Raw genomic sequence first — 16,372 nt, forward strand, 5'->3', positions numbered from 1 at the left:
GACTTTCCTCTATGTAGCACAAAAAGCTCATACGCAACAGCTACTACCTCGTGACTAAACGACTGACATATCTCAAGCACATGCAGCTGCTGGATGGAAAAACAGTTACCAGGCCATACATCAGTAGGCTACATCAATACTTGAGGCACACAGCAAGATCAAATTTTCATACTGGGATAATTTCAGTTCCCCTTCATGACAGATCTTTCTACCAAACCCAGCCCATACACATTAGTGAAGTGGCTTTACAGAGTAGTTGTGTTCTCATGTCAGAGAGGAGGACAAGCCCTGCCATACCAACCCTCCACTTTAAGTCACAACGATTTGATTCACAGGCAGAGTAACAGAGATCTCGTTAAGCTGTCACGACTTAACTGCGTAAATCTGAGATGTCAAAACACATTCATCTTTTTATTGAAAAATGATGTCTGGGGACACAGGTGGCAGTAAAAACCTGTACTTTTTGTTTCTTTCCTAACTTTTTCAAAGGTTTGGGGTTTTGGGGGGGGGTTTTTTGGTTTTGGGGGGGTTTTTGGGGGGTTTTTTCCCCAAGCCCTTTAACTCTGAACACCAAGCGAAGTGCTCGGTCCTGGCCGGGCCTGTCTTGCAGCTCTGCCTCTGTGTGCAGGTGCTCCACGCTGCCTCCGGGATCTGCCCGGGCTTCAGTCCCTGCTCGCATTCCCGGCCCCTGCCCGCATTCCCGGTTCCTCCCCGCACTCCCGGCCCCTGCCCGCACTCCCGGCCCCTGCCCGCATTCCCGGTTCCTCCCCGCACTCCCAGCCCCTGCCCGCACTCCCGGCCCCTGCCCGCATTCCCGGCCCCTGCCCGCACTCCCAGCCCCTGCCCGCACTCCCGGCCCCTGCCCGCACTCCCGGTTCCTCCCCGCATTCCCGGCCCCTGCCCGCATTCCCGGTTCCTCCCCGCATTCCCGGCCCCTGCCCGCACTCCCGGTTCCTCCCCGCACTCCCGGCCCCTGCCCGCACTCCCGGCCCCTGCCCGCACTCCCGGTTCCTCCCCGCACTCCCGGCCCCTGCCCGCACTCCCGGCCCCTGCCCGCATTCCCGGTTCCTCCCCGCACTCCCGGCCCCTGCCCGCATTCCCGGTTCCTCCCCGCATTCCCGGCCCCTGCCCGCACTCCCGGTTCCTCCCCGCACTCCCGGCCCCCGCCCGCATTCCCGGTTCCTCCCCGCACTCCCGGCCCCTGCCCGCATTCCCGGTTCCTCCCCGCATTCCCGGCCCCTGCCCGCATTCCCGGTTCCTCCCCGCACTCCCGGCCCCTGCCCGGCTCCCACCCCTCAGCCCTCGCCCCGGGCCGCGGTCATATGACGCGTCCAAGATGGCTGCCGGGGAGCGTGGCGCCGCGCCCGCCGCGGGAACGGAGGAAGACTTTGAGATTATTGACAAGAAACAGATCCCTGACGCGGCCGAGCTGAGGAACGAGGAGAAGGCGAAATCGGAGGAAGCGCGGTGGTCTGCTCCGATCTTGTCTCTGGCCAGGAAAGCCTCGGAAAACTTGGCGCTGAGCTATGGCAGCGCCCTGAAGTCCGCATCCCTGGTGGGATTGGTGTCCAAGCCCGGCAGCAGTGACAGCCCGGCAAAGACAAGTACGGCTCCGCTTCTTTAGTAAACTCGCTTTTGTGGTGCGCAAATGAGTTCGCTCCCGTAAGTGCTGCTGGGTCGTGTCAGTGGTGCATGGGTGTTATTTGAATTTCTTTTTTTTTAAGATGCTGCAGTTTTGTGTTGAAGTAAAATTAAACAAGCGACACAGATGTAGAACTTAAGAAATGCGTTATAACCGGAAGAAACCTAAACTCTTATATTTGGAGAAATTTACTTTTATTTGCTGCCTTTTCTCCTTCTCCTTAAAGCTCCAGCAGCCTGGCCGCACTGAGGGATCTCTCAAAATTCTACATCCTCCCTCGAGTGCTGCTGGTTCCGGGAAGGAATTCGCTGTACCTTTCATGTCAGAGACTAGACAAGCAAACTAAGATACAGATTTGTTATAAGCTACTTTTTAACTACGCTAAAAAAGCCTTCAGTAACCACAGCTTGCTTTGTTCAACGCTGGCATTTGTGGATCTACAGATCTTACAGATTTGTGGAACAGGTCTCTTAGAACTGAATTAAAATGGCTTTGATTGAATCATGTGGAAAAGAAATCTCAGCAATATTAATAATGTGTTAAAAAAACCCCAAACCTATTCAAATGCAACAGAACTTGGGCCTGTAGCCTTGTACTCCAGAGTCTCAGACTGGAGCTTAATTGCTCTGGAGCACTGGAACTCAACTTTGCTCTGTTTGGTGCTAACCTTTTGTTTTTAATGGTACTGAGTATTCAAAGGGAAGTTCCATGGGGTTGAGTTGGGACACCATGGGGCAATGTTACTGCTGATGGACTTCTTCATTTTTTGTGAAAATTCCTCAGCGTTGCATAGTCAGACTTGAAGATTATTTGCCCTGAGAAAATTGACTCTTTTCTTTTCCTGCATCTCAAGGTCTCACACCAAACAAATTCTGTATGAAAAATCAGTTAATAACTTGTGTATGAAATGTGAACAGGCACTAAGGCACCTGTTCAATATTATTTACCTTTGACCAAGCACTTAAGTATAATTTAAAGCAGTTATGTTTAAGAAATAAGCCAAGGCCTGCAAGATCACTTGTGGAAAACTTGGGGCTTTTTGCCTACTGAAATCTTTTTGCAGAGATTTTATAATCTCTGTTACTTCAGATCTGTTGATCACATGTTCTAAATACGTAAACACCATCCTAAAACCAGTCTGCCACTGAGGAAATTGTGTCCTGCCTTGCAGAGAGGCCAGAAGCTTCAAATCTAAAGAAAACGAATCAAGAAAGATTGCAGTCCCAAAGACCAAGGGATGGAGAACTGTGAGCTTTCCTTTGTGCTTCCATGTTTTCTGACTTCAAAGTGTGCTGAATAATTACAGTAGACAAGGCACGTGGCTTCAAAATGATGTTGAAACAAATCTCTTGAGTTGAATAAGATACAAAACTGTGTGACTGCATTCTTAAAGATTGCAGCATCACATCTGTGATCTTTTGCACTGGTAACCGATTCCTAATTTTTGATGCTTGGCTTTGGTAGTGTGTCTAATCCCTGTTTATTTTGCATGTACCAACCTGCACAGTTTTGCAAAAGATGTACTTGACTGTGTAAATTTGCAACAGTCTAGAAACTATTGTTCAAGTAATTATTTAACTTAATGCAAACCAATCTTAGTTTAAAATTGTGTTCATAAAGAGCATTTCATTCATAGTGTTTTATTTTTTAAATTCTTGTGGGTAATATGTATGTCTTGAGCAAGGTGTAGAAGCAAAGTATTCATGGTAAGTAAAAATTCAAATTCCAAAAATCATCAAAATGGTTAGCATTGCTTCGAAACACTCAAAAAACTCACTGGTTTTCTGTTTTTGCAGCTTTTTTTCTGTTTCTGATGTGTAACCTGATAATATTGGGATCAAAATTCTAAATATTTCAGTGCTTTTAATCCTCCGCCTCTTGTCAGCACAATAATTACAGTTTTGAGGCATCCGTTGGCTATAGAGAGTATACAGTATACTCCTTTTATATATATGTATATACATAATATACTGTATATTGATTATATAGTATATATCCTATTGTATACAGTGTATGTAGTATACATGCAATGAACTATAGAAATGCCTGCAGAAATGACAGCATTTTGTGTGCATTGTGGTTATTAGGTTAGATTAGAATGACTGTTTTCCCTCTTCTGACATAAGGAGGAATTTTGCTCATTTTTAACCCTAAATTAACATTGTGTGCACAAAAAGGAAAACGCCGGTGAGACTTTTGCATGACCTTAAAAGCGTTGTTAACCATCTTGAGTGTGACTGACACAGCAGTGGCTTAAAATGTGATTTTGGTGGCCACTGGGCTGTGGTTGGCAGCTTCTGTCAGAGCCTGTGGGTGCCTTAAGGAGCAAGGGAGCTGGTCCCCATCCTGGTCCCATTCTCCCTGTTGTCCCAAAACAGGTTCTTTCACTTGGTATGCAAGAAGCCCATCAATGCACTGAGTGGAGTGATTTGATTTATTTACGGTTTTGCACAGAAAGGGGGCTGGGTGGCAAATCCACAAAGCCAGCACAACTACCAAAACTTATCACTATTTTAGGCATTAATGTTCAAAGGCATTAATGTTAATTGGCTACAGACTCCCTAGTTCTCCTATTACCTACAATTCTATCTTCTGTTGGACAATGATATCCTCACTTCTCGTGCTCATAAGTCCGCATACTCAAGTCAGTCTGTTCTTTTGGGTCAGTGAGTGTCTCTGGTCAGTGGTCACAATCTGCCCCTGCCAGAATCACCTTCTACCCAGTCACAGCTGGTTGAGCACAGTTGCTGCGTTGGCTTTATGAATTTCTTCCAAATCTTGGGGGCTTCTGCCAAATGTCATAAAATTGTAGAATATGCTGGGTTGGAAGGGACCCACCAGGATCATTGAGTCCAGCTCCTAGCCCTGTACAGGACGTCCCCAGGAGTCACATTGTGTGTCTGAAAGCGTTGTACAAGTTCTCCTTGAGCTCTCTCAGGCTTGGTGCTGTTACCACTTCCATGAGGAGCCTGTTCCAGCTCCCAACCACCCTCTGGGTGAAGAACCTTTTCCTGATCGAAACTTAAACCTCCCCGACTCAGCTTCAGGCCGTCCTTGCGGGGCATAAATTCTGCATCCTTTGAGTCCACTATCAGTGCTACATCCTTTTATTAACCTCCCCTAGGCCTGGATCACGTCCAGCCCTAAACCTTTACGAGGCAATTCTACCGACCAGCGATTCTCCTTTGTAACACCTGGGCGTCACCTACAACCTTGCTAGTTAGCTGACGTTTCACGGGTTAAATCACCCTTACTGTTGCTTAGGCCTGAAACCGTACAAAGATCGAAACCCATCCTTTCATAAGTAAATCCGTACATATTCCACATTTTACAGCCCGCCCCGGCCGGGCCGAGCCCGCCCCGCGCCCCTCACGGGGCTCTAAGATGGCGGCCGGCCCGCCCCCGCGCCCGCTGTAGGCGCGGTAACGCGGCGGGCCGGGGCCCTCAGCCCGCGGCTCCCCCGGCCCGGCCCCGCCGCTCAGGTAGGGACCCGCGGGCCGGGGCCGGGGCCGGGGCCGTGTCCCCGCCGGGGGCCGGGCGAGGCGCTGGGGGGGGGTTACCCAGCTCGCCCCCGCCGCAGGATGGAGGCCCAGCGCGGGCACCGCGGCCAGGGGTCTTTAGAAGCTGCGCAGCGTCTCCGTGCGGATCGTCCCCAGGTATTCGGCAATGGGCAGGCCGCACCTCGAGCGCTGTGATCAGTTCGGGGCCCCTCAGTTCAGGAAGGGCATTGAGGGGCTCCAGCAGAGCCGGGGAAGGTTCTGGAGCACAAGTCCTATAAGGAGCGGCTGAGGGAGTGGGGAGTGTTTAGTCTGGAGAAAAGGAGCCTCAGCGGTGGCCTTATCAATCTCTGCAAGGCCCTGACAGGAGGCTGTAGCCAGGTGGGGGTCGGTCTCTTCTCCCAGGCAACCACTGATAAGGCAACAGAATGTAATCTTAAGCTGCACCAGGGCAGGTTTAGGTTGAATATTAGGAGGAATTTCTTCACAGAAAGGGTGATTATACATTGGAACCGGCAGCCCAGGGAGGTGGTGGTGGCGCTGTCCCCAGAGCTGTTTAAAGAAAAACTGGATCTGGCACTCAGTGCCGTGACCTAGTTTGATCGTACATTGGACTCGATGATCTCAGAGGTCTTTTCCACCCTTTTTGATTCTGTGACCGTGAAGCAGCTTTCCTTTCCCCATCCATGTGCCCCCAGGTACGCGGTGTCACACCATGGAGGAACGTGCCAACCTCATGAACATGATGAAGCTCAGCATCAAAATCCTCATCCAGTCAGCCCTGAGCCTGGGCCGGACCCTGGACTCCGACTTCCCTCCGCTGCAGCAGTTCTTCGTGGTGCTGGAGCACTGCCTCAAGCACGGGCTCAAAGGTGGGCACTGGCTGCCAGGCTGAGGAGAGGCAGGTCAAGGAGTCTCTGTCGTGCCCTGCTGTGGCTCCAGCTTGACTTGTGAATGACTTTATTAATTCTATAAATACACAATGCTAGTCAGTATTACAGATATGTGGTTACCCTTGTACACCCTGTATTTTGTGCCTCCTAAACTGTCAAGGTATTTTTAATGCCCCCTTTCCACAGACATGTAATAAGCTGGTAAGACAAAGTAACAAAGTAAAATTTGTCTAAAATTCTGGAGTTGGAAGCCTATCATTTTTCCTCACAAATCTCTCTGTATGCTCCCTTTAGTGAAGAAGACTTTTATTGGACAGAACAAATCGTTTTTTGGTCCTTTGGAGCTAGTGGAAAAACTTTGTCCCGAAGCATCAGATATAGCAACTAGTGTTAAAAATCTGCCAGAGTTGAAGTAAGTTAATTGTTGGGGATGATGCATTTTGCTCATGCTGCTGGGAAGAGGAATCCTTCATGTAGTCTCTTGGCTTCCTTAACAAGCTCTTGTTCCCAAAGAAAAAAAATAGGGTGTGTAGGAGGCATTGACTTCTCCAAGAGATAAGGAGGATATCTCAAAATATTCAGAGTTTCTGACTCAAACAATGCTGTCAGATTGAAAACAGCATTTGGAAACTTTTATAACCTTGTTAAAAATAACTAAAGTTTTCACTGGTATTTTCTTCCTCTTCTTTCCCCCACTTTTATGATTTTATGTCATTTTGTGCGTGTGCTGATAGGCGTGAGTAATTCAGGATGATTGAAATAGACTTGATTTTAATACTACGATGTATTAATGGTTGTTTATGGTGGTAGTTGACAATATGTGTGGTTTTTCAAATCAAGAAGACTTTTTATGATATACTTTCCCTGAAGAATGGAATGTACTTAAGTGTTCTTGTGTTCTGGAGACAACAGTTCATTTCCCCAGAGATTTGTTGTTGTTTTTTAGTAAATAATGTCCTGCCCCTCACTTTGTAAACTGAGAATTTTGAACTGCGCAAATCTAGTTAATAAAACACTTTGGTTTTACCAAAACATGCAACTTTTCTTTTTAGGACTGCTGTGGGCAGAGGGAGGGCTTGGCTTTATCTAGCACTCATGCAAAAGAAACTGGCAGATTATCTCAAAGTACTCCTGGACCATAAGCATCTGTTAAGGTAACAGCACAAACATGTATTCCTGAATATTCCTGAGTCACTGACACCTGCTGTGGCTCCAGGGAGAGTCATTAATTGACCCATTTAAGCTTGTTCTTGCAGCCTGCAGAGGAGCAAATGGTTAATTGTTTTTGCAGTGAATCTACAAATGAATTGCAGAGTATTTTCTGTTTTAAGTCCTCTGCCTTATGCAATAAATTAGTGAGAACTCAGCTGAGTTTTGTAAAAGCTGCATTATTGTTTATATGATTTCAGTGCTGGAAGTGCCATTATAATTGTTTGGTGTGCAATGATGCCTTATACTGTTTGTTCCAGTGAATTTTATGAACCTGATGCATTGATGATGGAGGAGGAAGGAGCAGTTATTGTGGGTCTGCTGGTTGGATTGAATGTTATTGATGCAAACCTCTGCTTGAAAGGAGAAGACTTGGATTCCCAGGTGAAGATTAAAGCTTAAATAGGATCAGTTGGTATAAGATTCTAGTAGAATTAAGTACATCTATAAATACTTTATTGAGGTTGGTCCAGATTTCTTTCCAGCATGGCCTGTGTTGAAGCTTGTTGTGCTTCCCTCAGTGAATTAAAAGGAAGTTCATAAGTAGCAGTTTATGGAAATACTGTCAAAACTAAATAACTGCAAGGAAACTGGTCACACATAATATGGTTACTTTGATGCTTTTATGACAAGTGCTAGCTTGCATGTTTGCACCAGCTAGGAAGAATATAAGTATTATTTGTCTCTCTAAATCTAAACTTCAGATTTTTATCATTTTCCACATATACAGCAGTGCCTGTTTCTACACATAATTGCACTGTGAAGGTGTGTTAATATCATAAATATATTTTTCAGGTTGGAGTGATTGATTTTTCCTTGTACCTTAAGGAAACACAGGACAGTGATGGCAAACAGTATGTATGGTGAATTAATAATTCTAAATCATTATAGGTTTTGTAGAACAAACCTGTCAGACAGTCTGTGGGAGGATGGGCGTGCTGGAGATCTCAAACTATTAATCATCCTAAAAGGAGAACCCAAACCAGTTTTTGTTGCCTAAACAAAAGTAACATCTTTCAGAGACTGATTCTGTGGTAGTTTTAACAATTTGGAGAGCTTGAGTCTTGAGCTGGGACCAAATTAAAAGTATGCTCAATATTAGATTGTGGTTTTATTTGGTTTTAGAAGAGATGATTTCCCAAGTCACCCATTGCCAACTCACTGCTTTGTTTCTAAGCACAGTTTCAGAAACCTGCTCAACTGAATAGCTGTCTTTGAGGGAGAGATCATTTATGGAGGAAAAAATGTAATTTTAAGTGAAATATTAGATTTGAGACTGCAGTTAGCAGCACAGATCAGGTCTTCTAAGGTCTTCTAAGACCTTTAGCAAATGAGGGCATCTTCATATTTTATGTGCTTCTGTCACTTCAGAGTACTTCACTGTGGAGCTGCTGAGAAGCAGCCAAGCAGCTGCTTCACCTCCCTGGTGCTTCTGATCCAGCTCAGGCACAAGTATTTTTATAAGGAAAGGATAAAAGATTTTACCTCTGTTTGCAGGTCTATGCCTAAAGCCCTAGTACATAATAGCACTTTAGAATGAAGGAGTTTCTTCTTAATCAATTAATTCTTGCTTTTCCAACTAGAGATGGAGGGATTACAGCTGTCCTTGACCAGAAGCATTATGTGGAAGAACTGAACCGACATCTAAGGTGGGATTTTCATCTATTCTCAAATACAAACACTTGTCCTGTTTAGCTTTTCCAGCATGGCTTTGAATGTCTCTGCTGCCAGTCTTGTAGATTTTTGTTTGATATTGAAATACCTTTTCTGATTATTTCCCAAAAACCTTAGTTTCATTTTGTAGTCCTACTCTTCTGCAGGTACATGCAATGCAGAAAGCAAGTGTGTGTAATAGTTTTTTTTGAGAGTGATTAACAGAACATTTTGGAACTCTTTTTTTTTCAAGAGAAACTATTACAAGTGCATCTGGAAATTCATTCCTTAGAGCAAGAGTCTCTATTCTTCCCCTATGGGTTGTTCAGTGGGAGGAGCAGGCCTCACCCTCTTGAGGAGAAGTGTTAGGACTTTGAAAGCTAAGCCACAACAGGGCTGCCAGCAGAAAGACGTGGTCCTCTCAGTGCTTGAGAGGGACAATTGTTCCTCCTCTGAGTTTTTCCCCAGCTCACCAAAGTACTTCATTGTTAACAAATGCAAGATGGTAAAAATACTGTTGAGGATAAGAGTAAACATTGACACTCTATTATTGTTTTTATGCATCTCTTTTCCTTGCTGCAGTTGCACAGTTGCAGATCTCCAGAACAAAATAGACTGTTTAGAAAAGACCAATTCAAAACTCCAGGAAGAGGTTTGTATCTGGTCTGTTAAGTATTTCTCACAGCACTTTTCCATCAGAGACAAAACTCCCTAAAGACTGTACCTTAACCTAAAATATTTGAGTAGATACTGATGAGCTGTGGAGAGTGGATGGACTGGCATGGGTTGGTGTGACTTCTAGTTCATGCCACAGATCCAGGGTGGATTTTAGCCTTTTACACTATGATGCCTTTCTTTGCTCAGTTAATATATAAAAATAATTGATGAGGGTGTGAAGCAGAAGTTGGTGAACAAATGTTGATGAGTACATTAATTTCGGCTGACGTGGGTACGGCTGCGGAAGGGTCAGGTGGCTCCTGAGGAGAGCAAAAGGGGAAGTGGGCAGCACAGCTGCTGCAGAGACTGAGCTACTGACTTAAGGATTGCTCCAGATGCTGCATGATTGCACAGTGATTAAATATAGATCTGTTCTCTTCATACAGCTTGCAGCAGCTACCGACCGGATTGGATCCCTTCAGGAAGAGCAGCAGCAGCTAAAACAACAGAATGAATTAATTCGTGAACGGAGTGAAAAAAGTGTAGAGGTGGGACACCTTTTTAGAGATGATGAGGATCCTTAAAATAAATGCTCCCTTTTGATCAGCTGTAGTGAATTCTCCCAAGCCTACTGTGCACTGGAATGCTCAGCACCGTTGAACACCTCGCTGTGCAGGTCACTGGGTTTCAGTGTTGTATACTCAGGCATTAGATTTTGCTGTTCTTTACTACACACCCAAAAATACACTTGCAGACTGAAGAACGAATTCCTAGTATTAGAGGCATTAAAGTATAAAAGAATAAATTATTTTTATCATTACTGAAATTTCATTACTGAAATAACTATAGTAATTTCATCACTGAAATTTCAGTTTATTAACGTTTTCCCGGTCCTTGATTGTAAACCAGTAGGATTTTACTTGAAATAGCACATTGAAATACTGTGTTACACGCAAGAATTAAAGGGATACTTTAAATACTTTGTGATCTTATGTAGCTAATGTTTCTTGTAGGTAACAAAAGAGGATACAAAAGTAGAATTGGATACTTACAAGCAGTCACGCCAGGGTCTTGATGAAATGTACAGTGATGTTTGGAAGCAGTTAAAAGAAGAAAAAAAAATCAGGCTGGTAAGGAAACTTAACTATAGAAAGTGAAGTGAAAGACACTGGGTTCAGTCTACTGTAACACTACAAAGACAGGATGACAGCTGTGCACCTTTTGCACCTGTTCAGAATTCATAGAGCAATTGCAAGCAAGATGCTGGGCACTGGTCATTAACAGTGTCTGTAAGGTACTGGGAATTGGGGCTTTTGGAATGTCGGAAATAAAAGGCCTCTTTTTAAGAAACCACTGGCATTATTATAGCAGAGACACAGTTTGTGTATGGGGTTATCTGGGTTTTATCCCCGACCTATGGCTACATAGCAGTAACTAGGAAATCTCTTTGTAAGGAACTAGAGAAAGAGTTGGAGCTACAAATTGGAATGAAAACAGAAATGGAAATTGCCATGAAACTTCTGGAAAAAGATACTCATGAAAAACAAGACACTTTAGTTGCCCTTCGTCAACAGTTAGAAGAAGTGAAGGCCATTAACTTGCAGATGTTTCACAAATCCCAGGTATGTACTGGGGGCTGGGGATGGCTTTGTGGGGTTTCTCTTGTTTGGGTGGGTTGTGGTTTTACGTCGGTTTTTTTTCAGTTGAACAAAACTGTGTGACAGGCATTTCTACAAGGAAGCCACAGTGTAGCAGTTCTCTCACAAAATATACAGAGCTTGTTTGCATTAATGAAACAAAAGTTTAACTAGCCTCTCCATGCATGGAGTTCAGCAAGCCTTCCTTTCCCACATCTGATGCCAGAAATCCAGAGGGGATTTCTCTCAATTTTTATGTCCTATTTCTTGATGCCTGTTCAGGTCTTTGCCTCCTTCCCAGACACTTGCAAGTCAGTGAAACCCCAGTGCCTGAGGTGTGTCTTTGCTTTTGAAAGCAGTATTTATGGGTTGTTTTTTTTTTGCTTCCTGGTTCCATGCCCACTGAGTGCAGTTGTTACATTCAAGTCATCATTGGTATTCTTATCCTATCAACTTAATCTGGTTTTATTTCTTCAGGCTTTTTCTGAAGAGAACATTTTTGGCTTGTAGCTGATCTCATAGGTCAAAACTTAGTTAAGGTGGTTTGGGTTTTTTCTGAGGTTGTAACAAAACAATTGGAGCAATGTCTGCTCTGGCATTATCAGCATTTTGTTTGCCCATTCCAGTCAGACCCAGGCATGGCCTTTAGCAAGCTGAACATTCTTTATCTGGTGGCAGACTTTAAACACTGTTCACTATTTCCTACAGAATGCAGAGTGTTCATTACAACAGAAAACAGAAGCAATATCCTCTTTTGAAGGAAAAACAAATGAGATGATGTCCTCTATGAAACAAATGGAAGAGAGGTAATAATTGCAAGATCAGAAAGTCAATATTGAAGTCAGTAGAAAGTTTCCAGAATAAACCTCTACAGGATAACCTTCCATGTGCCCCATGGACATTTGGGCCTGTATGCCAGCATGAGCTTTTTTAGTTTTTACTTTCTCCCCTTCATCCCTCTGTGCTTGCTGTTCTTGCTTCCCTGGCAAATATGCCCATAAGTGACCCATTGGAAAACTGTAGCTCTTTCCATACGCAGGCTCTTGAAAAACATGTTAACTTCACTTTGAGAACAGGTGTGACTTTGCTTTTGGGTTTTTTTCAGAAACAGCTGCTTTCAAAAGTCCTTTTTTTTTTGTCCACTAGCATTTTCAGTTCAAGCTTTTATAAAGATCCCTGTGGTAACTCTAGAAGAAGAGGGTGAGAGGGTGCAGGGCAGGAGTGAATTGGAAACAAATGTGTGTGTTCCTTCCCGTGTAGGCTGCAGCAGGCAGAGAAGGCCAGGCAGGCGGCAGAGGAACGGTGCAATAAGATGAAGCAGGAGCTGGCTGGGAGGCTCGACTCGTGTCGGCAGCAGATGGCCCAGCTGGATGGCAAATGGTATTTAATCTGAGCAGGTGTTTTCCTTCCCTTTGCCATTTCTTTAAGAAGTGTTTTCTCCTCTTTTTAGAGTTTGAAATTCTGTGGGCTTCAGCATTTACAGACGTGTGCAGGACCCAGGGAAGCACAGCACTTCTGTACAATGTACAGTTAGCTTGAGGCTTTTGACATGTTCTTTCCAGAATGTCTAATTTAGAGCACAGAGTGGCAGCAAAAATCTGCTCATTCCAACTAGCAATGGAGCTTTCAATTGCTTTTTTAACAAATCAGGAGATTGGTGTGGTCATGCTTGTAGGCTGAGCATAGAACTGACTGTCATCCAAAGGGACTGGGATTTTTGGCTGGGGTTTGTGGGTGTGTTCTTAGGTAGTGTTAATCCACTGAAGATTTCTAATACCGATAGAAAAAAGCTTCTTTCACTGTTCAGACTTCAGGGTAGGGTGTCTCTTTTAAACCTGACAGGTTAAACACGGGTAGAGAAATACTTCCTCATGGGGATTGGTTTCTTTGGGGGTCTTTTGATTTGTTGTTTTTCTTCTAGCCCTTCACTGCTGTCTGTTTTCTGTGACCTGAAAATGTTAACATATGTTAAATGTTAACCATGTTAACATTTTTGACATCTGCTGCCTGTTCTTTCCTTTCCCAGAACACCACTCTAGTTTTGCCCTCTTTTGGACAAGATTTCTACTTCTCACACTGTTGCTATCCTTAAGTGCTATAGGATATTCTGCTGCTATAGGGTTTTTTTAGAATGAATTATTTTTAAATAGCTCAACTCTGGAAAAGGAGTTAAAATCCGAAAAGGAACAGAGACAAACTTTGCAAAAAGAACTGCACCAAGAGAAGGATGCAACTGCTCTGCTTAAAACAGAATTGCAACAGATGGAAGGACTGAAAAAGGTATGCAGAGTTTCAAGCATTCAGAACAACTGAATGTGATTTATTTTTTAAGCGTGAGTATTCTTGTTAACCTGAAGAGGATTTGCTGCCACGTGTGGAGCAGTTTCTGAGGTCACAAATGTGCACCTGTATCTGTCTGTGTGCTCCCGTGTTGGCACAGGAGTGCCATGTTCTAGCTATGTTGAAGGATGTTCAAAGCCTGAAAATCTTCCTTTTCTTGGTAAATATGGTTAAATTATTCCATTGTTTGTGCAGAACCTATGGGTGGTTCCCCCATGTAATTTTATAAATCAAGCCTTAGAAATAGGGGGATTTGCAAAGGAGCTGATTTCTGTGAACTGCTTGGATAGTTTGTGTAGACTGATCGAGGTTATAGGTCAAACAGTGCACAAAAAACTTCAGTTTGTGCTTGTTTTCATAGGAACTGAGAAAACTGCAAGATGAGAAGCAGCAGCTGAAGAAGGTCCGTGAGGAGCAGGAGCAAGCTCTTCAAGAAATGGGACTTCATCTCAGCCAGTAAGTTCTAGGGAACAGAACTCCTGTAAATGACAGAAGCTGGAGTATCAGACTATTACCAAGAATTTTAAACCTCATTTACTTATAAAAATCAATTGATGTGAGAATTTTAGGAGGCAATTACTATGCATAAGAAACTGAAGAGCCATGGAATGAAAGTGAGGGAGGATCTTGTCAGAGTGAGCTGGCTGAGAGGAAACATTAAAGGAAATGTTTAGTTCTTGTAGAGGAACTGTGCTTTTCCTACCTTCTTCTGTTTATACTGAAAAGGGGCAAAACCCTGAGTTGGCAAAGTTTCCCAGTGATAGTGAGTGGTTCAGAGGGGTAACAGGGAGCTCACTGAAGAACTGGGGTTTGGGTTCAGTGGCTTGACAGTGGACTGGCAGGGAAAACCAAACGCAACTAAATAAAAAGTCACGCAGGGCATAATTTTTTTTCCAGATCGAAGCTGAAGATGGAAGACATTAAAGAAGTAAATAAAGCACTAAAGGTACTCTCTCGTGGATATTTTGACTAAACATATGAATTTCATTTAAGACATTTGAATTTCACCCTAGTTAAAAGGGGTGCTTTAAAAGGTGGCTTTTGAAAAATACCGACAACGTTGCTAAAATGCCTATAGGTTTATTTGTATCTCCAGAGTGGTCTTCGTTCTAATTTTCCAGGGTCATACGTGGCTGAAAGATGATGAAGCAACCCACTGCAAGCAATGTAGAAAGGAATTCTCCATCTCAAGGCGGAAGGTAATGTTCAGCAGATTATTTTTAAATAATCCATGGAAAACAAAAGTGGTGCTATTGCATACCCTTGCTGGGGAAGAGTGAACCTGTTCAATTCCGAACCTTGTTGGCATGATAAATACATGGGGAATAATTTGGCATTTACCACCCAAAAAGTAATACAGCCCCGTGTTTCAGTTCTCTCTGTGGAGAGCTGCTGTGGCTGTGTCCAGGCTCCCTTCCCGGCTGAGCGGGGGCTGCTCAGTGTCCGCTCTGCACGGCCAGGCCCGCGCCCGCTCCTGTTCGCGGCTGTCTCCAAGCCGGGGCGGGTGCAGCTCCTGGCCGCGGAGGGAGGGCGACTGCGCTGGGATCGCGCCCTGTGCAGGAGGAAGTGCTGCTGGAAGGGCTGGGCTTGGTGGGAAGCGGGACTCAGTGGACTCGGGCACAGTTCCCAAGGCCTGATTTCTCTCTTCCTGATGCTGTTTTTAGGCAGCTGTGCTGATTCTGACTCTGTTTTTGTAGCACCACTGCAGAAACTGCGGGGACATCTTCTGCAGCACTTGTTCCAGTAACGAACTCGCGCTGCCATCGTACCCAAAACCCGTCCGTGTCTGTGATAATTGTCACACGTTACTGCTCCAGCAGTGCTCCTCTAACTCCTCCTAAGGCTCTCCCACCCTTAACTGAGCCACTTTAACATTGGAAAGTAGCCATTATTTTTTTAATTCTGAATTGCAGGTGTCTTCTGTGCAGCAGACTGGACTGGCTGGTCTGATGATTTCCACTGTAAGAGCAGTGTAAATTTGTAGGGATTGTGCAAGTTAATGCTTCTCCAACTGAAATAATTAAGAAGTTATATATCAACTGTAACTTCCCCAAAAGTTCTATTTGAAACTAAGATTCATTTTTCTGATTTTTATAGATATTTGTATTAAAATTTGTATATGGCATTTCTACATTTATTTGATCCCTGTAGACATCATTGTCTGTCTGTACATGAACTTTCTTTACCTTCCCTGTAGGTGCTCCTGTGTGTTCCTCTGGCTTGTGTAGTTTTGTATTTGCTCTAAGTCAGAAAGGAAAAGGTCAATTTATGAACTGTCTGTAGAAAGCTTTATAAGGAGTGTCAATGAACGTGCCTTCAGTTCACTGCAGAGTCAAAAACTGCACATGCTACTTGTTCTGGAAGTCGCTGTGACCACAGTGCAGTAGTTACACAATAAAGTCTTTTGCAAAAACTGAAAGCAAGAGAAGTTCCAATTTTTGACACCTGTCAGTCAGAGATTCTAGAAGAGAATGTTCTTGTCCAGCCGTGCATATCCAGGGTTTAAGCTAAAGGTACCAGAACGTGTCTGGGAAACCTGACCAAGACTGTGGTATTCCCCGGAAGAAGCCACTGCTCTGCAGCTGGAACTGCTTTTGCCCTTTCCCAGGAAAAGGGCAGTGACTCCAGCTCAGTGTGTCCCCCCCTGGGACAGAGGAGAGCAGCTGCTGCCCCAGCCCCAGGGGCACCTAGTCCCTGTTCTGCCAGGCCTGGGCTTGGCTGCACAGCGTTCCCAAGGCAGTTTGTGTTCCTGTGCCAGTGCTTGGGGCTGTGCCCTCACCAGCAGCACCCACACTACCCCGGAGTGTGTCCCGGCTTCCAGAGCAGCTCTTTGACCACGTGAGC

The 16,372-nt window shown here is 44.6% G+C and overlaps 1 protein-coding gene across 6 annotated transcripts; it reads left to right on the forward strand.

Annotated features, from left to right (window-relative positions):
* Positions 1 to 1,321: 1,321 nt before the first annotated feature.
* RUFY1 (RUN and FYVE domain containing 1) lies at positions 1,322 to 15,947 on the forward strand. Of its 6 annotated transcripts, none has more exons than XM_066196854.1 (18): positions 1,322 to 1,604; positions 5,838 to 6,011; positions 6,327 to 6,444; positions 7,085 to 7,186; positions 7,502 to 7,625; positions 8,037 to 8,095; positions 8,825 to 8,890; positions 9,477 to 9,546; positions 9,998 to 10,099; positions 10,565 to 10,681; positions 11,006 to 11,173; positions 11,897 to 11,994; positions 12,449 to 12,568; positions 13,339 to 13,468; positions 13,890 to 13,984; positions 14,426 to 14,474; positions 14,650 to 14,727; positions 15,226 to 15,947. In XM_066196854.1, exons 1-18 carry the CDS (start codon positions 1,337 to 1,339, stop codon positions 15,367 to 15,369), a joined length of 2,082 nt encoding a protein of 693 aa, XP_066052951.1. In that variant the 5' UTR covers positions 1,322 to 1,336; the 3' UTR covers positions 15,370 to 15,947. The 6 variants fall into 6 exon arrangements, with proteins under 6 accessions (XP_066052951.1, XP_066052952.1, XP_066052955.1 ...); XM_066196855.1 differs by having other exon boundaries at positions 15,193 to 15,274; XM_066196858.1 differs by lacking the exon at positions 1,322 to 1,604 and adding an exon at positions 1,642 to 1,662.
* Positions 15,948 to 16,372: the final 425 nt, after the last annotated feature.

The sequence above is a fragment of the Chamaea fasciata genome, unplaced genomic scaffold (genome assembly GCF_029207755.1).
Source record: "Chamaea fasciata isolate MVZ Bird 193981 ecotype frontalis unplaced genomic scaffold, bChaFas1.0.hap1 SCAF_15, whole genome shotgun sequence".
Taxonomy (NCBI): domain Eukaryota; kingdom Metazoa; phylum Chordata; class Aves; order Passeriformes; family Sylviidae; genus Chamaea; species Chamaea fasciata.

Coding starts and splice junctions, on each gene's coding strand:
- RUFY1 (XM_066196854.1), top strand. CDS start 1,337: ATGGCTGCCGGGGAGCGTGGCGCCGCGCCCGCCGCGGGAACGGAGGAA. Junction 8,096..8,824: donor CAGGACAGTGATGGCAAACA/GTATGTATGGTG, acceptor TTTTCCAACTAG/AGATGGAGGGATTACAGCTG. Junction 10,100..10,564: donor GGAGTGAAAAAAGTGTAGAG/GTGGGACACCTT, acceptor TGTTTCTTGTAG/GTAACAAAAGAGGATACAAA.